The sequence below is a fragment of the Scylla paramamosain genome, chromosome 3 (genome assembly GCF_035594125.1).
Source record: "Scylla paramamosain isolate STU-SP2022 chromosome 3, ASM3559412v1, whole genome shotgun sequence".
In the NCBI taxonomy this organism is placed as follows: domain Eukaryota; kingdom Metazoa; phylum Arthropoda; class Malacostraca; order Decapoda; family Portunidae; genus Scylla; species Scylla paramamosain.
In genome coordinates, this window is record NC_087153.1 from 40,098,022 (window position 1) to 40,120,614 (window position 22,593).

At 41.2% G+C, this 22,593-nt stretch overlaps 2 protein-coding genes and 1 long non-coding RNA gene across 12 annotated transcripts in view; 1 reads left to right on the plus strand and 2 right to left on the minus strand.

The window, feature by feature from the left end:
- The window catches only part of LOC135095804 (mucin-2-like), a 20,687-nt gene extending 17,788 nt beyond the window's left edge, over nucleotides 1-2,899 (minus strand). Inside the window, exons 1-4 of one of the 4 annotated variants that reach the window (XM_063996934.1) lie at nucleotides 2,245-2,899; nucleotides 1,139-1,216; nucleotides 475-575; nucleotides 1-36 (exon numbers count right to left, since the gene is read on the minus strand). The exon at nucleotides 1-36 is cut by the window's left edge and continues 120 nt beyond it. In XM_063996934.1, coding sequence (XP_063853004.1) covers nucleotides 1-36; nucleotides 475-575; nucleotides 1,139-1,209 — 208 coding nt within the window. In that variant the 5' untranslated portion in view covers nucleotides 1,210-1,216; nucleotides 2,245-2,899. Of the gene's footprint in view, nucleotides 37-474; nucleotides 576-1,138; nucleotides 1,484-2,244 lie in introns of those variants that run through there. The other 3 variants (XM_063996918.1, XM_063996926.1, XM_063996940.1) reach the window with 3 other exon arrangements.
- The window catches only part of LOC135095831 (beta-1,4-galactosyltransferase 7-like), a 26,490-nt gene extending 9,693 nt beyond the window's left edge, over nucleotides 1-16,797 (plus strand). Inside the window, exons 1-9 of one of the 7 annotated variants that reach the window (XM_063997004.1) lie at nucleotides 4,186-4,466; nucleotides 7,166-7,274; nucleotides 7,728-7,874; nucleotides 8,209-8,311; nucleotides 8,661-8,754; nucleotides 9,264-9,487; nucleotides 12,253-12,399; nucleotides 13,351-13,480; nucleotides 15,641-16,797. In XM_063997004.1, coding sequence (XP_063853074.1) covers nucleotides 7,778-7,874; nucleotides 8,209-8,311; nucleotides 8,661-8,754; nucleotides 9,264-9,487; nucleotides 12,253-12,399; nucleotides 13,351-13,480; nucleotides 15,641-15,829 — 984 coding nt within the window. In that variant the 5' untranslated portion in view covers nucleotides 4,186-4,466; nucleotides 7,166-7,274; nucleotides 7,728-7,777 and the 3' untranslated portion in view covers nucleotides 15,830-16,797. Of the gene's footprint in view, nucleotides 1-4,185; nucleotides 4,467-6,776; nucleotides 6,831-6,868; nucleotides 6,892-7,165; nucleotides 7,275-7,727; nucleotides 7,875-8,208; nucleotides 8,312-8,660; nucleotides 8,755-9,263; nucleotides 9,488-12,252; nucleotides 12,400-13,350; nucleotides 13,481-15,640 lie in introns of those variants that run through there. The other 6 variants (XM_063996958.1, XM_063996967.1, XM_063996983.1 and 3 more) reach the window with 6 other exon arrangements.
- On the minus strand, nucleotides 13,079-21,456 carry LOC135095874 (uncharacterized). Its single transcript, XR_010264536.1, has 4 exons — nucleotides 20,107-21,456; nucleotides 19,783-19,939; nucleotides 15,332-15,455; nucleotides 13,079-13,520 (listed from the first exon to the last, which is right to left on the minus strand). It is a non-coding gene; the product is annotated as an uncharacterized LOC135095874 (long non-coding RNA).
- Between the last annotated feature and the right edge of the window lie 1,137 nt (nucleotides 21,457-22,593).

Consider the following 22,593-nt stretch of genomic DNA (forward strand, 5'->3'; position numbering starts at 1 on the left):
ACTGGCACTCGGGCTCTTTCGGTTTGTCTTTCCAGTCTGAAAAGGAGAAATAACTGCCCATTCATTGTGGATTAACTCTAACTATTATTGTTTACTTTGTTTTATCATATTTTACTTTATTGTTTTCTTTTTGGTAGTGATTGCAACCAACTTCTTTTGTTGCATTACTTTTTTTCCCCGTGCATATAATATCACGCTACTATCCCTCGACCACCTCGAGGAGAATAGGTACAAGACTTGGGTAATCCGAAGAGGTGTGACCTTATAACCAGATGTGCTAATCTTCTCAGTAATGATTATATAAGTTCTATTTATACAAATCTGAAGATAAGTGTCTTGAAACCTTCCTCTTGAGACAGTTCAAGTCAAAGACGGGAAGAAATACAGAAGCAGGCAGCGAGTTCCAGAAATGTAAATAGTTTCATCTACCAGTGAGAGAGAGAGACTGAGGTAACTCTATATCAACACTATTACCTCTCTCGAGCTTCCTGACGTGATCGGCGTAGGTCCAGGAGGGCAGCGAGGCTTTCCACACTCCCCGTCGCATGCTGGTTCGCCACGACAAGCCCTGCCCACTGCCGGGAACACGTACCCTTTGACTTCACCACGAATTTGAAAATTTAGTCATATTTTGTCATCCTTATTTTCTACATGCTTATTTATTTTATATGAGAGGGGATCTTTTCTAGGATAACAAAGAGCATAAGAAAGGCCCACAGGTGTCAGTCCCTGAAGAGTATACTCTGAAATAATTATAAAAAATCTAAGGTGTCTTATTTATCACACTTGACGTTAGGACGAGCTGAAGTGTTCTTAATTGTTTGCTCAGCGTATTCATAGAAATAATCGCCTTCTTTTAGTTATATGTAGTTTTTATAGAGATTTTAATAATATTCACGCATGACATGCAGTCACGTCTGCATGTTTCATAGTTAATTACACAAAGAGGTGCCACTAGGTCGATGCCATGTCTGTCAGTGCCACTCCGAATCAGAGATCGTGAAATGTTATCCCGTGAATGTAAAGAAGGACACCAAATACGAGCCAGATTCACGGAGCGGGGAATGACAGAACGAAAGCTGCAGACACGGTGACAGTAAAGAAGAGTGACAGTAAATAGGTCATTGGAAACACGAACCAGACACATGAAGAGAGGAATGATAAGACGAACGCTGCAAACATGGTGACCAGCTTCCTACCGGCGCCCATCTCCTTCCTGTAGAGGAGACGAGACCTGTTAGAACATAAGGACAAAAGAAAATAAGGGAAGCTGCAAGAAGCCATCAGACCTACACGTGGCAATACCTGTAGGAAACATACCTACCTATTTCCTCCTATCATCCCAATCCATAAATTTGTCTAGTCTTCTTTTAAAACTCTCTAATGACTCTGCACTAACATATTATGTCTCATTCATTTTATTCAACGATATCGTCGATTATGCATCTCGCAAGCTACAGGGTTGAAGTACTGGAACCTAACCAATCACTTTCGTCCAAAGCTTGTGTTGGTGACGTCACTAGTTGAGCACTGTCTTCTTCAAGATGTCTTGATTACACAAGTCACCAGTTGTGGCTGGAGAATTGTATTATATAAGTGTCTTAGAAATTCCCTTTCCTTATCATTACTCTTGGACAGATTAACGAGATTTCTACATTATTGGCAGAAGAAAGCTTGGGAACCCGGCAAGTCATCTCTGTGGCCTTAGAAAAAAGTTGTGGTGAGAGAGCAGGGTTCGGAATGTTCACCTAAGGACTGTATTCTTGAAGATTTGGGCGCCTTATCTCTATCAACATCAACAGTCTATAATGGAAGTTGTAAAGATTTTCAAGAGTGTTTTCATGATTACAGGGATAAATTAACTAGGATTATACATTATGATTGAGAAAAACATCCATAGAAACCTGACTTACCATCTCTGTGGCCTTCAAAAAATTTCATGATGAGAGGACAGTGTTTAAGAATACGACACACACACACACACACACACACACACACACGGTCCCACAGTCCCACAGTCCCATATTCTGAAACTTTTTTTCTCTCTCTCTCTCTTTCATAAGGACACTTTTCAAAGACCACAAAGGTAATTAAATCGGGTTTTTACGGATCTTTTTCTCACAGATGCAGAATCCATATCAAACGATTACCACAATCATGAAAACATCCTTGACAAGCCCATGTAACTTCCACTAGACCTGTTATAAACCAAGATAAAACTATGAGATGTTTTGATGTACTAACCAGACTGCGCGGCGAAGGCCAGACCGCACACACTGCAGGTGACACCCACAGCCTTCACTGACACGCTGATGCACTGATGCTCTGTAGATGTCGCTCAGAACTCCCGTAGACAGAGCGGAAGACCTTGGTATTCTTAAACATCTCAGCGTTTTGGACCATATTCTGAAACACTTCTACGCCGCATCCCAACTACTTCGGAAAGACTATCTGAAACTACACGATTTTTTAAGTTTTTTTTTTTTTGAGGGGGGGTTCTAGTGACCGATTAACAAGATTTCTACGCTATTAACTAGAAAAACACTCTTGAGAACCCGGCTAATCACCAATGTGGCCTTTGAAAACAATTGTGGTGAGAGAGCAGTGCGTTTTAGAATACAGGCCATTATCCAGGCTACGGATGCGATGGAAGTTGTAGGGGTGAATTGCAAGAGTGTTTCATGGTCTTAGTTTATCAAGGGTTCTGTATTATGATCTGGAAAAACACCCATGAGAAATGTATTTAATAGCAGTACGAGTAAGTCATTACATCCCCTCCTATACCGATTTAGTGGACCTGTATAACATTAACCATGAAGTTGTAGTGACGACCTTCAGTTAGCACGTAGAGACATAACTTTGAACTTTCCCTACATAACAAAACAACGTATGTAGTTTCTTTCTCCCAGAGGTGCGAGGCTCAGCAGGCGAGTCTTGCGTGCCGCCCAGTTGCATCATTTGTTTTTCCTCAACACTGCCGAGGCGTGTTGAAGGAATGCATGGGAGGGTTTGCCAAACTTTACCGAGCGCCTTCTCTTCAGCCGAGTTGTTTGGTGCTCTGCAAGCCGGTGTCTCAAGGCGAGGGACAGATGAGCTAATACTGTGTACAGGCATTTCTCCATTTACGCCATGTATAGGGATTTGTAGGCATCGTGTAAACATAAATCGTGTTAGAAAATAAGTAAATAAAAAAGTAAAACATGGGAAAAAAGGTTGGCCAGGGGATTTGGCCTGTTACATTGCATTGTTTCGTTCTTAAATTTATTTAAATGTTCAGTGAATAGTATTTATCCTTGCTTACTGATATTAATCTTAAATATATAAATATAAAAGCTAAAATACTACAAGTCCATAAAATTCTTTTTATTCGCTTATTACAACATCTCTTTCTTTTCTTGTCTTTTTTTATTTTTAGTCGCCTATTTACAACGCTTCTTTCTTTTAATTTATCTTTCTTTTCTTTTTATTTGCTTATTTGCAACATTTCTTTCTTTCCTTTCTTCTGACAGCTGAAGATAACGATGTGAGTGAGGAGGCAGACAGAGGTACAGAGGGTAATAATCCCTATGTTATCCACGCTTATTAAACGCGTTGGCTCTTCATAAGAACTGTTTTCAAAGTCCACAGATATATTAATTCTCTCTCTCTCTCTCTCTCTCTCTCTCTCTCTCTCTCTCTCTCTCTCTCTCTCTCTCTCTCTCTCTCTCTCTCATAATGGTATATACAAATTAAATAAATAACGAAAATAATAATTATTGATCACTTTCGTCAATTATTTCATCTATTCTGAGAGAGAGAGAGAGAGAGAGAGAGAGAGAGAGAGAGAGAGAGAGAGAGAGAGAGAGAGAGAGAGAGAGAGAGAGAGAGAGAGAGAGAGAGAGTACCCTTTCCACTACAGAATGAAATGAATAAAGAAGAATAAACTAAATGAAAATAAGGACAAACTGATGAAAAGAAAAGAACCCAAGACACAATGACAGTCTAGTGGGGGTGAAAGAAACAAGGGCATAGGTTTATTACGTAGTTTTCCTCACCAATTTCGCTTTACAGTCCCTTCACAAACTATTCAGGAATAAATCTCTGTTCCTACGCTCTTGTCTGCATCATCAGTGGATTGTACATGTCCTGAAAATGTCTAGACATGGGGAAATGAGAAGAGGAGAGTAACAAGAGGAGCTCCGTTGAGAAGAGATACGGGAGGGAAGGAGCGGCACTGGGTAGGGAGTGACCGGCTGGGGTGGAGTGACTGAAGGAAACTGGTAAATACATCGACTGCTCAACACTCGCCCTCCTACCCTCGACATGCTGCGCTCCTCATTGTGTCCCTGAGTTCTGTTGAAGAGTCAAGTGCCTGATGCATTGAGTGACCTGCGCAGGAGTGTAGGCGAATCATGTGAGGGTGTGTGGCGGCGGCGGCTGAGACTCGGCCCTTGTGTGGGGGCGGCGCCACTCATGACAACCTGGAGGTAATGGTGCCCCTTACTGTCACCTGACCTGGGATTACTTACTCTTACGCCCTGCCCCTCTGTCACCTCTCTAGTGGTTACTGACGTTCTGCCCCTGTCACTTGCCTATGGATTACTTGGCTATGCCCTGCCTCCCTCTTGGTGTTGTCTGGCTACGGGATTGTTTGTTTATTGTTCTTTGTTGTTTATTGTTTATTAGGTTTTCAGGCTTTATTATGCCAAGAGAAGGTGCTCTACAAAAGTCTCCATGATTTTAGATACTGAATATATTGTCCTTAAACATTACAATGATATAAATAAATATTCTCATGTACACACATATATATATATATGGATTGCACTGTAAAAATTATAACCAGAACAGAATTTCATTACAAAGCATAGTTCACAGTAATACATAAATCTTCCATATAACAGTTGGTGAATAGAAATGTTTTTAGACATTTCTTAAAAAAATTGTTGTGGCATCCACCACTTAAACTGCCGCCCACACCTGACCAGCCACTGGTAACACTCTTACCCAGGCAAGCAGCAAGTTGCATGGAGTAGCCAGGACAGCACTCACTCTGTCACCAGGCGCTACAATGTAGGTGGACACAACTCATAGCACTCAGCATAGTAGTGTAGTGTGAGGCATGGACACCACAGACATGAATGCTGACACCAGGCAGAGCACAGAGTCTTAAGTGTGGCACACACCGTCCACACACTCACACTTGCCGGCCAGTCACTTGGGTGTCCACACAAACAAAGACTGCAGGGTCACTGCTTCTGCCTCTCCTGCTCTGCTTCATATCTATTTTCTTCTATGTCTGGCCACCAGCTGCACAGCATCCTCTCTTTCCTAATCCTCATTGCTGACTTACACTCACAGCCGCCTGACTTCTCTCTTTCTCTCTGCCCATGAGACCCAGAAGTCCATAACGTTCCCATGTTCTGGCTCGCTGCATGTGTTCAGGGGAGCAGGGGGCCAACAGGTGTAACTGCACACCTCACAGTAGCGTCCTTCCAAGCAGCATCCCTGTCGTAACAATATCTACATTCACTCTAGCCTTAATTTGAGCGAGCTGTTTATTATATTATCTTGGTGTACTATTCTTAAAAGCCTTAAAATCTATATCAGTATTGCATCATGGTTCATGCAGTCTGCGTTGATCAGATGCATGTCTTACTACATTCCTAGTGTTAAACATAAATGGTGTCAGTAAGGGACTAAGATATTTGGGTCTACCAGTATTCAAAGGCCCACTGAAGGTGCTGGTCCCCCAAAGAGTATACTTAGTCTGCTAACGGGGGCTGATTTGGCTGAGAGTCTGAATGATGTGTGTTTGAGTGTGTGGTGCCTTATCTTTGTGGGACTGCCAGCCTGGTATATAGATAGACAGATAAAGAAATGTGCCTTTATGTTAAAAAAAACAAATATTAAGAGGAAGAAAATTATGATTTACGAAGGATGACTGCAAGTTTTGTGGTTTGAAGAGTAGCTATTGTGTTGCAGTCCCCATTGCCACTTTCAGGCTGAGAGGTACAAGGCACCTTGGGAAATGTCATGCCCTGGATCATACAACCTTTGAGTCAGCTTGGCTGGAAGAGTTTGTCACTGGGTATATTCAAGGTCTGTTTATGTAGGTGTGTCTGAAATGGGTGTTGTGCAAGTTTTTGGCATTGTCAGGTTGACAGTTTTGTGAGTTGCTGATGTCAGTCTTGGCAGCATGCAGTTTCCTTTACCTGTTGATACACATAGTGTTCATCAGGTCCACTGAATAACTGGTGTGGTAATAATTGACTGGATTGAAAGTAGCACTGACCTAAACTGCCTTCTCATCATTAAGGCCTCTTATACAGTGCTTCCATTTTCTCAATCTATTTTCCACTGCATAACAAATGTGTTAGTATTGCTCAGCTCATTGTGGCCTGTGTGGCCAGGCTCCCTCTCTTGTCACTGAAATTCACAAGCTGACATTGTGATATACTTATATATAATAGGTGTTTTGGCATTGTATTAACATAAGAAATTTAAGTGTCCAGTAGTAGTAATAGTAACAGTAACTATAGTAGTAGTAATAGTAGTAGTAGTATAATGGTAATATCTTTAGTAGTAGTAGTAGTAGTAGTAATAGTAATAGCAGCTTTAGTAGGAGTATTAGTAGCCAAAATAGGAATAGTAATAGCTTTAGCAGTAGCAGGAGGCCAAAGAGTACTGTCTTCCCTCTTTCCACATCTCTCCAGCCCCCTGTTTTTTTTTTAATCTCTCTTATAATAGATAACATTATCAGTGGTGTACCCTCACTCAGCAACCCAGACTAGATACACAGGTACTGACAGGCCTTGTCCTCATCATACTGTCATCATCTCCATTCAAATGTTGTTATTGTCTTTTGGAACTTGAATATTTAACAAACTGTACATTTTCAGTTGAAGTGAGGTGCAAAGTATCAGTGTGTCTTTGTTTTGTGTGTGTGTGTGTGTGTGTGTGTGTGTGTGTATGTGTGTGTGTGTGTCCTAGGATTATATTTTACCTCACTTCATCATCATTAATTTTTGATCATGAAATCAAATGTTGTTAGTGTGTGTGTGTGTGTGTGTGTGTGTGTGTGTGTGTGTGTGTGTGTGTGTGTGTGTGTGTGTGTGTGTGTGTGTGTGTGTGTGTGTGTGTGTGTCAGTCCTGCCTTTAAGTAACAGTGTGTCTCCTTCCACAGGCAGGATGATTTGAGTGTAAGAAAATGTGTCCGCCATGGCCTTTCCAAAGCCCATGAAAGAGACAGCTCCCTTTCCTCTAGCAGCCCTCGTGGTCCCCAGCACCTGAGGGTAAGATGTTGCACAAGTCACATCTCATTACTTGGAAAATTTATGCTTGTGCTCAGAATGCGTGCTTTGTTTTCTATATTCATATATATATATATTTTTTTTTTATTTATTTCTCTCTTAATTTCCTTATTTATTTACAAGCTTTATATGATGTCAAGAAATCAGAGTATGTGCTGATCGAATCTGGAAGCTAAAGAGATGGAGTAGTACATGTTTTTTTAATTGACAGTTAATGAAAGTATATTGATGCCTTCATATACTAGATTCATGTGATTTAAACCTCTATGTTCATTTAACTTACAATTCAGGGAGACACGTCTTGCTCAGCATAGCAGTGGTGTTTTCCCTCACAATAAGGACATGAAGTGTCTCCCATGTGTTCAAAGCAAACCTTCTCAGTGAACTAGTTTATCATGAAGTGAGTCTCTTGAGAAACTCATTGAAAGGTAATAGGTAAGTTTCAGGTGTTGCTGGTGTGGGAGGTGTGGGCAGCCGTGGCAGCCATGATGCGCCTCCGCCGGCCTTCCAGCCTCCTCTGGGCTGCAGCGCTCACCTTCATGTTCTTCCTTTACATCGCCCTGCCCTCCAGTGCCCCACCAGGTTGGTGTGCACATGTCTGGGTGGCTACTGCAATAGTGATGCATATTTGTCTCAGTGTGCACATCTTTATGATAAGGGCAGACTGATTCATATATGTTTTGACTTAAAATTTGCATTCATTTTGCAGTTTTGATAAGAGATAGTGATAAAGACACCAGAAAACACTGCATACATTGTTAAAGTAGTTTTCTGAACACCTCAAGATTTGAAGCAGTGTTGTCATCTCATTCTACTCAGTGGTTAACAGTTGTAGTTCAGGATGTGATAAACATGCTGTCACAAAGTCATAAATCACAAATGAGTGAGTGAGTCTGAAGCAACAGCATCCTTCCAGAGCCTTGCCTGTGTGGCCAGCAGCAACACAGCCTGCCTCCCAATGCCCTGCCCAAGACTCACCCTCTGGACAAGCACAAGTTGGCCCTGCTCATCCCTTTCAGGTGTTTGTTTGTGTGTGTGTGTGTGTGTGTGTGTGTGTGTGTGTGTGTGTGTGTGTGTGTGTGTGAGCTTGTAGATTGAGACATGAACCATAGCATACAACATACATGACAGCTTTCCAAGGTTGGGCATTAATATTATACGTGCCTTTAAAGAATATGTGGGAATTTTTGTTTGATGCTTTATTTTGTTTTTCTTCTCTCCAAGTTTTTATTCACCAAGCAAATTAGATTAAAGGAAATAAAGTAGACATTTGCGGTGTCAAAATTTTTCTTGGTGGCAGATTTAAAAAAAAAAAAGAAATAGCTAGAATTACATGTGTGGTGTCCTGATGGTGGTCTTTTGTTTCAGAGATCGCTTTGAAGAGTTGCTTGAGTTTGCTCCGTTCATTCACAATTTCCTCAACAAGCAGCACAAAAACCATCACATCTATGTTATAAATCAGGTGAGTGCAGCCATCTTCTTATGAATGTTCAGGTAGTTTGAACCATACTACCTGTAGAATTTCTTTGAGTAATGATATCCAGTAAATTTTGTTTATATGAAGAGGATGGCTGTCATTATTGTATAGTTTAACATTATTACTATCTTCCCTTACTGAGTCTCTCCACCCTTACTGATGGTAAATGATCTAGTCTCTAATTGTTAGATGAATACTTGGGACTTGTGGGATTGAGGGGAAGAACAAATAATAGGTATAAATAGATATGACAGTGCTTAACATAATGTTCATCTTTCTCATGTCTTCCTCCACACACTGTCACCAGGTCCTCTTCAAGACTTCCCACTGGTTTCCTTACAACAGCCTTGAGTTCCAGTGCTTGTCTGAATCACACAACCAGGAGCTGTTTTTAATTACTAAATAAACAGTATATCACTAAACACTATATTTTAACCTATCTTACTTTCATGTAAATAGGTGACAGGTTTCTCAGCATTCATAAACATTGACAGGTGGACAACCTTCGCTTCAACCGTGCATCTCTCCTCAACGTGGGATTCTTGGAGTCCAGCGTAGACTGTGATTACATTGCCATGCATGACGTGGATCTCCTTCCCCTCAACCCTGAAGTGAGGTACCAGTTTCCCGAAGAAGGGCCGTACCACGTGTCAGCGCCTCACCTCCATCCAAGATACCACTACCCGACCTTCATTGGCGGCATACTGCTGGTCAGGAGGTGAGCTTGCTGACCTCTCTTGGTTACCATTTGTGTTGTCTATCTGTTGTCTATTTGTGTGTATGTTGCCCTGTGCCTCTTTGATTAATGACATGGTGTATGTGTTTCTTTATTAATTTGCTGTTTTTTATTGGATTTTTTTATTATGTGTTATCTGTCATGCTTGGGAGGTCATATGTATAAGAGAGGTATTTTGCTTTAGTTTTTTATCATGTTTATCACTTTTTCAGAGGTCTAGAAGCATAGAACATGAAGAAATGCTTCTGATTATGACTAGAAATGTGTGTGTGTGTGTGTGTGTGTGTGTGTATCACTGTCTCAGCTACCCAACTTCACAGGGGATGTTAGCCTGGGACATACAAAACAGTTAGACTTATTTGTCTCATATTACTATTTCACAATGGCCTGTTAGTGCAGTAATCAGCATGTTTAACTCATAGGCAAGACATCTGAGGCTTGAATCTCTTGCCAAATGAAGACTACTTATCATCTCGTTTTCCTTCTGTTGTTCCTGCTTCTTAGGCTGCTCTGTAGTCTCTTCAAACACGACAATGACAGCCACTTGTGGACCTGACAGCTTTTTGCATTTTCCCTTATTTTCTTAGATTCTTCCTTGCATTCCTTTGTGACCTACAGCTTCCTTTTCATAGAACTCCCTGTTTTGCTCCTCTTCTAGCTACTTCCTGACACCTTTTCTCTTGCACTGCCTCCTGTACTGTCTCTGCTTTCATTATTGAGCTTACTGCCAAGAAGCCTTACTGTTGTACTTCTATTTGAAAACCCTTCTCATTCACACAAGGCTATTAATGTTGCTGCCATAAGAGACAGTATTTGAAGTTTTCTACAATCTGTTAGTTTCATGTAATGTTTTGGTTTGTCTGTTCATAGGGCACCATACAGAGAAGGGGGTCCCTGGCTCCCTCACTCCGTCACTGTTAGTCACCTCTTACGACATGCAGGGAATACAGCGGCAGTATTCTTGTCTCCTGATGTGTGTATGAGTGTGTGGTGCTTTGTCTGGGCTACCCTGTGTAGAACTGTCAGCCTGGTATATAGATTGAATAGACACTTGTGTTTCAAAAAAGAGCTCATGGCTACCACACCAGGAGCATATTAAATAAGTGGTAGTTCAGACTTTGTGCATGTATTGCAGTAGTTATTCTTCATTGTTGTGAGTGAAGTGAGCCTTGAGGGTAATGAAGTGAAAGGTTAGATTGCCACCCACTCTGTTAGTTAACCATTACAGGTAACCCATAGTTGCATTGTCTGTGTTTAGTCTGATCCACAAGTGAGTTATTCCTCAGGATCATGACTGAGTACTGTGTGTTGTGTCCACTGGAGCCACACGTGCTGCAGGACTTGCCAAGAAGACGTGCCGGACACCCTGTGCAGTGCCACCTGCCTCCTTCAGCAGTGCCTGAGTCTAGCCTTGGAGACCAGAAGAATCCAGAGCTAGACAGTTGTGTAGTGTGAAAGTCAGGCAAGAATGGGATAAAAATGTGAAACTGGGAACAAAGAGGAAATCCAAAAGAAATTTTCCATTCTGGGTAACTAAATGAAATGGCAGCTGCAAAGAGTGCCATGAATGTACAGAAACATGAAGCTGCATGTTGTTGCACAGGTGTGTGGTGTGTTGTGGGCACTGACTTTTCTTGTATAACTTGCCTTTTCCTGCATATAAAGCCAGGAAAGAAGTTCAACAACAAATAGAAAAGTATGAGTGCATTTGTGAATCTTTTCCAGTGCCACATAGCAGATGGATTGTGACACTAAGGTAGCAATAGGAATGATTCAGTTGAGGTTGCATGGTTGCCTATGGGAGCATTGAGTTACTGCAGTCTTCATGGTGGCAGTGTCTGTTGTTCATATGACCACATCACAGACACACATTCAATCCATCTTGTATTTGTTTCCACCATCCTACATTTGCATCCTGTTCTTTTTTTTAAGAATTCTTTCCAAGATGTAGTCATGATGCAGGGAGCCTTCATGTGACCTCATTGTGTGTGTGTGGGCATTCTCTGTATCTGTCAATGTCTGTCTATTCCTGTGTGTTATTCATTCTCAGGGCATGTCTTCCAATTTGGTGACCAGACTTAGTTAGGGGCATAAGCTACAGCTGTGTGTGGCCTCAGGACTCATCTCTGTCTCATTGGCCTTCTAGCTTGTGGTGGATGGTGACCACAACACCTGCATAAATCTGTACAGGTTATGTGCTTCATTTCCCTCTTGGCTCACCTCTCAAGTTTCTCCATTCTGTCCACCGAACTCAGTGATGTATTGTGTAGTGCTGTCTGATTTCTCACACGTATTGGGGAGTGAATGGTTTGTGGTGTGACTGCAATAAAGGGCAGGTCTCATTTGTGCTTTGCAGTTTTGTGGTTTCATCAAGTTTTGTATATACACATCTCTTGTCACTCGATAGAAATTACTGATGTGTGCGCAATTTCTTGCTTGGTTTTTGTATAGTTTAATTCATTCAGTCCACATTATTTCCATTCACATACTCTCTATATACACATTTTCATAAGCAGTCATCACTAAGCATTAAAATAGTCTAAATCATTTCCATTCTTATGCTTTTTACACACACATTTTCCATAAGCAGTTATAACTATAGCATTAAAAGGCTTGGTGTTGGTTTTTGTTGCTGCTACTAAAATATTAAAAAAAAAAAAACTGCAAGTTGATGTATTATCCATGAATTGAGGAGAGTTTGTATGTGCTCAATAATTCAAGTAAGTAAGTATGTGAAATGTTTGCAGGGAGCACTTCCGGCATGTGGACGGCCTGAGCAACAAGTACTGGGGCTGGGGCCTGGAAGACGACGAGTTCTATGCTCGGCTCAAGGAAGCTAAACTGGAAATCTTCCGCCCAGGGAACCTCACTTCAGGAATAAAAGACACCTTCAGGTGAGTAGCGTTTTATTGTCAGGTGTAAGAATATTTCAACTCCTAAATCTCTGTGTCAGTTCCAAAGAGTCAGCCACAGTAGAAGAGTCTGCATGTCTGCCTGTCTTGGTGTTCAAGTGCTTTACCTCTGCTGCTCTGTATGGTTTTCTCATCTTTCCATCTTTCAAGTGCCTTATTATCCCTGATTAGCATGGTTTCACTCACATAGATGCAAATTTTTTGTTCTTCCTCTTACTTCATTGTCTTTCTTTGGCCAAAGCATCTCGGTTATTTTTATCCACTCCATCAGTCAACATTTCACTCCATGTACTCATATCACTCCATCTTAAGATGGTCACTCATGTTCCGCTCAGACAACAATTTCAGCAGCACTCACTTTTTTACCGGTTATTCTTTCACTCTCAATTATCAAACTCATCACATATTGTTCTTTCTCTAATCCACTTTTTCATTTTCCTATTCCAAGACATTTTTTCACTTAATCATCCTCCTTTTCATTTCAGTTCCCATTAGTACGTTTCCAAATTTACCCATTATTGCCTACTAAAAATATGCGTTGTACTGTGATCCCACATGCTTATCAGCAACCAAAATCACATCAGTAACTAGCTATTCCACAGATACTTTTTGTCATGTCACTCATTTATTTTAACAGGTGTTTTTAATGTACAGAGATATATGGAAGTTATTACATTTTTATTTGTCATGCTGTATTTAGGTAGAGAACATTTTGGTGAATGGAATAGTAACATTCTACTCTACAAATATTTTGGTTGTGTTGAAAAGTGATGTAAAAAACCAGCTGTAGTTCTTATTTTATTCTTGATTTTAGATTGTGATATATACAAGAAGTATTGCTGAACACCTTTTTCCTGCCAGCTGGGATGAATCATTAGAGACTCCCAATAGAAGAACACTGAGGGCAGTACTAACACTCCACCTTCCCCACAGGCATGTCCACGACCAGCGGCGGCGGCGGCGGGACATGATCAAGTGCTACAACCAGCAGGAGGTGACGCGTCACCGTGACCGCCACACAGGGCTGTCCACAGTGAAGTACAGCATTCAGAGCAGGAAGGAGGTGAGCCACGTAGGTCTAAGAACGTCCTAAGCTGGAGTACCTGTAATATTGAGTGGGGACAAATATGTAAGTTGTGTAATGAGGGAGCATGAGCTTTTTTGGTGAGTGTGACAGAGAAGACCAGAAAATAGGCAAAATGAGACCATAGCCCACACAGTATGTTCCTCATCACTTGCCTCTGTCCCTCATACAAGTAGTTGCCTGTGACAAGGGGACCAAGTTTCAGCCACCAAGATATATCGTTTAATCAGCTCCCTTAACTTTCATGCTACTCTGGAAATAAGAGTAATGTGAGCACAGTTGTATTGTGTGTATTGCTGACATTCATAGATCACACTGTACCCTGTCAGCCACACTTGCCACCTTAGCCTTATTTTGTAAAAATCACATTTGTTTAGGTTGTGATGCTTAGGGTCCATTGGAAGTGATTATTACACACATTACTATACATTGGCATTGAAAACTTTTAATTAGCATTGAAAAACTTAAGACAGCAGCAGTGTGGCAGTGGCAGACAAGATGCTCCAGCACACACTACACCTGTGCACACTAACACACCAGTACCTCTGTGGATTCCAGGAAGTTAGGGAACTAATTAAACTGTCACCTGCATTTTGAGGTGGTTAGCACTGGGCTCCTTGTCACATGCAGCCACTTAACATGAGAGGCTGGGACAAGCAGGCAGTTGTGGTGTGGGTCTGTGATGAGAGGCAAGTTATATAATGAGCTCCTTGCAATCACTCCAGGAAAAGAGCTAGTGTATGTGTAATCAGTGCCCTAGTTTTCTTGCTATCCTACAAGCCAACAAGCCAGAGTAATAACTCATCAAAACCTCTCCTACTCGTGCAACCAAATGCCAACACCACAGGAAAGCAGCTGATAGTGTTTATCACTGCCTTAGTTTCCCAGCTCTCCTAGAAGCCAGAGTAATGTGAGAACAATGTGTGTGTGTGTGTGTGTGTGTGCATGTGTGTGTGCTACTGACACTCATAAATCAGGTAGTGTGTTTACTCTTCAGCCACAGTGTTCAAGCCATCTTAAGTGTTATTTTCTATATGCGAGATACTTGCTGTTGCTTAAGTAGTTTTCACAAGACAGTATTTCCATAATTAGTAGCATTGGCCCAGTCTGGCAAAAGCATCTCTTATTTACCAACCAAAGAACAACTAAGGTGGCAACAGTGTGTGGCTGATGAGTATAGTATACACCACTGTGACCATGAATGCTAGCAGCACACACAGTTCACCTGTGCTGACATTACTCTTGTTTCTTAGATACCAGGAAAATTATGAAACTGACTAACACTATCAGCTCCTTTCTGGGATGCTGGCATTGGGTGACAGCTGTGGTCCAAGAGACAGATTTGTAAACATCCTGTGGGATGTCATGAGAGATTATATGTGGCTGGTTTGAGTAACTTTAGTTTGTCATCATACTGTGGGGGAACATCCTGTGGGTCTGTGGGCTGTGGTGAGAGAGAGAGAGAGAGAGAGAGAGAGAGAGAGAGAGAGAGAATTATGTATACATCTAATAAAGTTATGTTACAACATGCCACAATATGACCTGCCTCTTAGTCCTACAGAGGATTTGAGGAGTGCTTACAATAATTATTATAGAGGCTGTATCTTTGCTCTTCTGATCTCTTAAGTGACAACAGTCTGGTACACAGAAATAAATTTAGATTATTTCTAAGTTGCTTAAATGAAGTGCTAGTGTTAAAAGTTTAGTAATAACCATAAAGGGATTTAAAATTTAAAACACCCAATTGGTGTTAATTGAATGTTGTGTTGCTTGATTAATTTTAACACTGGTGGTCTTGGTCCATGGACACACTCAGCCTTACCACCACACCTTCACTTCACATCTTCCCTCCATCTGCACATCTGATAGGTGGACCTTCATATGCTGGACATCATCCCCTTGACGGACCTCCAAAATAACTGAAGAACTTGCAGTTGGGTCTTCTCAGCATCACCTGAAACAGTGTTTTTTTTTTATTACCACCTGAAGTTAAAATCATTCAATTCTGTGTATCATCTGTTATCATCAACTCAAGCCTTTGTAATACTAGAAATCACTTAGATGTTTCTCAGAACCAACACTTGAGGCTTAAACTTGTTAGAATACACTGAAGAAGTGTGTTGTGTTGTGTTTCTGCAGGTGACCATCGATGGTGCCCCAATCACCATCCTGAACGCTGTGCTGGAGTGCGACAAGGTCACCACGCCCTGGTGTGACTGCACTGAGAGCATTGGCAACACTCCCAGGTCACAGCTTGCTCCCTCTAAGTCAGAAGATGTGATTGTCCCCAGACTGAACCGCAAGAAGCACCTCAGCCACGACGGCTGACTGCCTCCCCTTCCCCTGTCAGCAGCAATTGTTAGTGATGTAATTATTGGATTTTGTTATTTTTTTTATAAAGACTAGCCAATAGAAGCCATGTTACAGTCATAACATTTTAAATATAATTTAACCTACATAACTACAAGTTGCATAATAATAATATTAACTGATAAAAGGTTGTTACATATATTCATATGTATATGATGAAGTGAAGCCTCACTAATCATTTCAGGTTCACGTGTCACACTCACTGTTACTTTGACAATCCTCAGCTGGAGTCACACAGTTCACATGTCACTGATAGTACAGTCGCTTTCAACAAACACTGATGCTCATCTCACTCACCATATTTCTCAACTCACAACTAGAAACCATTATTTCAATTAAAGTATTTCTGTTACTATTCTAATTATTAAGTTTTCCACCAACTCTGTCACTTTAGAAACAGTATTATGTTTGCCACGCACACACCACGGCCGGTATGTACAGTACAACTCTATTCTCCTGCACAACACGGCAAGGAGTCTTGTTACACAGCATTTATATCCTCTTATGATGTTCATTGATGTACCATTTCACATGTTTCATATCACACATTTCATTTCATTCATATTCATTGCCTTATCATATTTTGTGTTAAAATATATTATTACTTTACTTTATCTTTACTTTGTACAAAGAAGATGCTCTGTGGTGTTGCTGTAGTGCAGCAAGACGGGAAGGGCTGCACCACTCAGTAGGTTTGGTGCTCCACTGATGATTTATCAGATTTCTTTTAGAAGACGAGGTTTCACAACTGTAGTTACTTCTCAAGGATTATGTACTTTTAATTAGTGAGGCTTCTGTGTGTGTGTGTGTGTGTGTGTGTGTGTGTGTGTGTGTGTGTGTGTGTGTGTGTGTACTTGCATTTGTGAGCATTGTAATTTAAATGTTACATTATTATAAAGAGAATAAATAAATCATTTCTATTGAAATTCTTATATATTAAACATGACCACTAAACATTATGGTGAGTGATGACGAACATGAATGGTGCAAGAATCATGACCAAAGCAAAGGTGAAGTGAGGCTTCTGTGTGTGTGTGTGTGTATTCACCTGTCTGTAACCGGGTTCCCTTAGCCAACGAGATACTCGCATCAGCTGGAGAGCAAAGCACACACCTCATTTACTTAAGGACAGGTAAACGCTCTGCTGTAGCGAGGAAGTAGTCCAGGATGGCACCGCAACGCACTCCTCCTCCTCATGAGATCAAGTCACCCCACCTCCACCTTGTCCCTTCTGCACCCTGACTCAATCCACCTAAATTCATCCCAGATAATAACATCAAACTAAAGTTGACCTCTCTTCATAACACACCTTGAGTCTTCCTTTGTCTTTTATGCTTTTAACAGCAAAGGCGGTAGTAGGAGTAGCAGCAGCGGTCGTTTCAGCAGCTGATTTATTGTATTAACAATTTAGCGTAGTAGTATTTGTAGCCGTGGTGGTAACAGTAGTAGTAGTAGTAGTAGTAGTAGAAGTGGCAGATCATTACAATGATAAAAAAACCATCGACTAAATATAACTAGTACTATACAAGTGTGTGTATGTGTGTGTGTGTGTGTTGGCGTGCAAGTGCATTAGCTTTTATGTTTGCTAGTTTGTTTTTTGTTTGAATGGCTGGCTGGTTGGCTGCTCGCCTTCCCTCAACCGCAGAATCAATCTTTTCACGACGAGACCACCACCACCACCTCCCAGATATGGCCACACCACCTCACTAATCCCTGCATAACAAGACCACACCACACGTGCGTCACAACCTCCACAACATATCTAACGCCTCTGTAACACCACCACAACGATCGCCATGCTCAGAATACCACCATCATTGTCATTTCAATACCACTAATACAGCACCACAGTTGCATCACTAGCTGGACAAGAACACCAGACACAGTACAGCACCATTAGTGACAGAAAGAACACCGTTGCAAGAATATTAACCCCATTACATGAAAAACGACAGATCTTTTATTCGTACATTAACAACAAAGCCAGCGCAGCACCGTCACTATGGCCGCCACAAAAGCTTCGCAACAATAACGCTTACATCATCAGATTCATTCGTCGTAACAACTGACGTCAATGGAGGAGGAGGAGGAGAAGAAGAAGAAGAAGGAAGAGGAGAAGAAGAAGAAGAAGAAGGAAGAGGAGAAGAAGAAGAAGAAGGAAGAGGAGAAGAAGAAGGAAAAGGAGAAGAAGAAGAAGGAAGAGGAGAAGAAGAAGGAGAAGGAAAAGGAGAAGAAGAAGGAAAAGGAGAAGAACGAGAAGAAGAAGAAGAAGAACGAGAAGAAGAAGAAGAACGAGAAGAAGAAGAACGAGAAGAAGAACGAGAAGAAGAAGAAGAAGAACGAGAAGAAGAAGAAGAAGAAGAAGAAGGAGAAGAAGAAGGAGAAGAAGAAGAAGAAGAAGAACGAGAAGAAGAAGATGAACGAGAAGAAGAAGAAGAAGAAGAACGAGGAGAAGAAGAAGAAGAAGAAGAAGAAGAAGAAGAAGAAGAAGAACGAGAAGAAGAAGAAGAACGAGAAGAAGAAGAAGAACGAGAAGAAGACGAAGAAGAAGAAGAAGAAGAAGAAGAAGAAGAACGAGAAGAAGAAGAAGGAAAACAGTTACCAAATAATGCCTAGAAGAAAAAAAGAAAATAAAGAAAACAAGAGTAGCAATTTCTTTCCATAAAACAGCAAACTAAAAAATAGATCCTATAAGAAATACAAAAAAAAATAATATCACAATGAAAATCAGAGGAAAAAAACGAAAGAAAAACAAGAAATTCGAATAAACAAATAAATACACGAGAAAAAACGAAAACCAGCAACTGTAAATAATAATAATAATAATAATAATAATAATAATAATAATAACAAAAAAAATAAAAAAAGCGGGATATTCCATCAATCTCCTTTTTCTTCTTTTACTCTTTAGTACGTCCTCCTCTCAATACAAGTCTTCATTAAAGGTAGAGCAACATTAGGGCTGGCAACGCTCTCTTACATAATGCAAGATGCACAAAGATGTCGCTGTGAAAAAAAAAAAAATACATGTTCGGTGAATTTTAAAGTAAGAAAGTGGAATGGATAGATGGAAGGAATGTGAGATGGATGGCTGTATGAGAGCGGCGGAGGTGAAATAGGGGAAAAGCTACGGATTTTCAGCCTCTCTGTATGACTTGAGTCCTAAAATGTCGGATACAAAACAAATAATATGAAACAGAAAGTGGACAACAAACCTCAACGTCAACCACAAAATATGAAGCAGCGACACACGAAGTCGAAGCATCGGATACGAAACCGTTCATACACAAATGGAAGCCCTTGGGCACACCGTGTAGTACAGTAGCACACGGCATTCCTGCATTTCGATGGTCTTGAATCCCGAATACATTAGATGCAAACTGAATTATAACCCCGAAATCGACTTCTTTGTAATTACCATATGCAATTACCATGTTTGTAGTGCGGTTAGCCGTAGATAGTGACTCTAAAGGTTAAGGTAAGACTAGCTTACCATAATATAACAAAACCGTCATAGACTTGGGATCGTTTACATGAAAATAGAAACGCAGTGGGGAGGCAGGGTTCGCTCCTCCTCTCCTCCCAGCCACCATAAGGAAAGAAAAAGAAAAAGTGATTAGAGAGAAAAACAGGTACCCGATACATTGAAAACTAACTAAAACCAATCAGAAAAATAGTTTCGTTCTGTAAAGGAGTGAATGATTACTTACCACCATCCACGCACACATTCGCTTCCCTACCTTTCTGCAAGCGTACATCTCAACTCGGCACAAAACACAACACATTTCAGAGTAACAATTCACCAAGCATGAGGCAGCAGAGGATCGACTCACCTGCCTCCTGGCGACTCGGGAACACGTGCATCACGCCAGCAGGAGGGAATGAAGGAAGGGATGTGATTGGGTACTTACACAGAGAAGTGATAGAGAAAACATTTCCATCCCGTGGGTCTTTCCAGGAAGTTGTAGACGCGTCCCTGAAAGGTCGTCTTGACGGTTTTCCTCTCCTTCATGGCGTAGCGCCCTTCCCAAAGCGTGCGTGCCTCCATCACCGAGCACACCAGGCTGCCTGCAACACGCACACACACACACACACACACACAACTATCAGGCTAGCGAAGTTCTTTTTTACTCACATGCTGACACGATTTCCACATTATATAAAAGATTGTTGGTACTGCAGCTACTTCAAACACTACTACACCGTGACATCCATACCGCGGTTGATCAACACACCTCTCTTCTGGAACATTCACGAAAACGTTGCCTCTACCGCAGTACCTATGACAATCACGACAGGTCAGCGTAACGGTAGCTCAGTCTTCTCAGCATACATGTACACACGCTTGTAAATGTCCAACATACGAACAGCACCGACAACCAGATATAGCCGACTGAGCGACTCTCTCTCTCTCTTTCTCTCTCTCTCTCTCTCTCTCTCTTTCTCGAACCAGTATTTTCAGGTTTGATTATCCTTGCGGTGCTTCGGTGTACTGAAGGCGAGGCTTCGAATCCCAGCCACGGCTTCAGTTCAGCTCATTCACTAAAGCATCATCACACAATTGACCCTCGACCCAACCTCTCTCTCTCTCTCTCTCTCTCTCAAGGTGTTCTCTACTGGTATTAACGTTTGGTATCATAATTAATGGTATACAAAAGACACTGGGAAGGAGATGAACACTCGGGGTTTCCTAATGAACTACAAGCAAAGGGAGGCGACACTAGACTTCTCTGCCGGCATTCCTGGAGGTCCGGCTGACTCACGCACAGAAGCAGAGACGCATGAAACACGTACCGAAACAATTGTGACTGTCATTACAAAACATGTGTAGCCGAACCAGTCTCACATGTTGGGCTATTATGTGACATCGCTCCTTTGCTGTTGTTGTAAGATGTGATGCCTCTCTCAGTCATGAAGGGGAATAGAAATGTTTAAACTAGTGGACTCTTGGCGCCGTTACTAAGGGAAGTGACTCGTGGTGCTTCATTCGAATATTATTAGTTGTATATCATTACGTAGGCCACTAGAACGCTCTATCGTGATCTACGCCTATATCATATCGCAACCAAAGAAGTTTAGTACTCTGAATCAAAATAAATACTCAGAGTTCACGTTTCAGAGGTCTGCAAGCAGGGATTGAAGTGGCTTTTGGGTGCCAGGCTGGTTCGTGACGCGGGTGTTCACTGCGATAATGAGCTTGTTCTTTTTCTCTCTCTCTCTCTCTCTCTCTCTCTCTCTCTCTCTCTCTCTCTCTCTCTCTCTCTCTCTCTCTCTCTCTCTCAGGCTGAAAAAAAAAATGATGAAACGGAAACAACTAATTGCGTTTGGTTCCTTAGGTGAGTCAGGACACATTCCCAGCTGATACACAAGAATTATCGAAGCCGATGGTCCGACCACAAGTGAAATGGTTACTGTGACATACTATCTGGTGCTGCGTGGCGGTGCTTGGTACAGAGAAGCTGCCGGGAATACGGAAACACTTATTACCAGAGTGTGGGGCAAGACTGACCAGGGCCGGCCAAAACACTCCAGCCAGCCGCTCACCCTCCCAAGCGCCACCTGTGTCTGCTTCTCCACCCCCTTCTCTCCTCCCCCCACACACACAAAAGTTGACATATCAATAATTCAGATAATATAAATATCATCACTTCCTCACTGCCCTTTTCCCATTGAACATCCCCTTCGTGGTCATGAACACAAATTTCTCTCACAGCTGTACCGTGTCACCGCAGCAAACGCACGAACCAGCGCAGGATGGGCTCAACTAAAATGCTCCTACTCTCTCTCTCTCTCTTTCTCTCTCTCTCTCTCTCTCTCGGTGGGATTAAAAGCTGTAATAATCTTCATGTTTATTGTCACCCCTGGCATGAACAAGTAACAGAAAAAGGGAATATAGATTAAATAAGTTTACATTATAAAAAAAAAAAAAAAAAAAACGTACGGAAAATAAAATAAAAATAATAATAAATAAATAAATGATCCTTGCAAGTACTTAGACACACTAAGAAGTAATAATAAATAAATAAACTGGATATTAAGTCGAAGAAGTGAAAAAAAATGAAAAAATACATTCAAAATTACACATTCCTATTATGAAAACGAGCGAAAAATAAAGAAAATAAACAAATTATCTTAAAAAATAATGACAAATAAATAAACTGAATATAAAATCGAAAGAAATTCATAAAAAACGTCAATAATATTAAGCTTTTCTCTTCCTAATGCAAGAAATAAGCTTTTTCCTTATCGTAGTATTAAATTTTAGCTTCCTCTCTTCTGGTAACTTAAAAAACAGCTTAATATGCACTAGCCTGACTTTAAAACTCTCAATTTAAGCCTTTTTTTCGGCCTTATTACTGTATTTAAGCTTTCTCCTTCCTTCCACAAACCTAAAATACTCAAAACAACATTAAAACAACCTAAAAACACCTAAAAACAATTAATGCTGCCTCAAAACACTAAAAAAAAAACAGATGCTCAGCTCGTATCTCGAAGCCTCGGTCCAAATATTCAGTGAAGGATAGTCTGACACTCCCGGCCATCCAACAGCACCCTCACCTCATTCAGGATATCCTTGCTGGGTCCCCTGAGCAGCACCGTGCACACCTTGGGGTCCAGGCACTTGGTGATGAATGTAAAATACTCATCACCAATCTATGGCAAAGTAATGGGTGGTGAGTGAAGGGTGGAGAGGGGGCTGGAGTGGACTGGGAGAGGCTGGG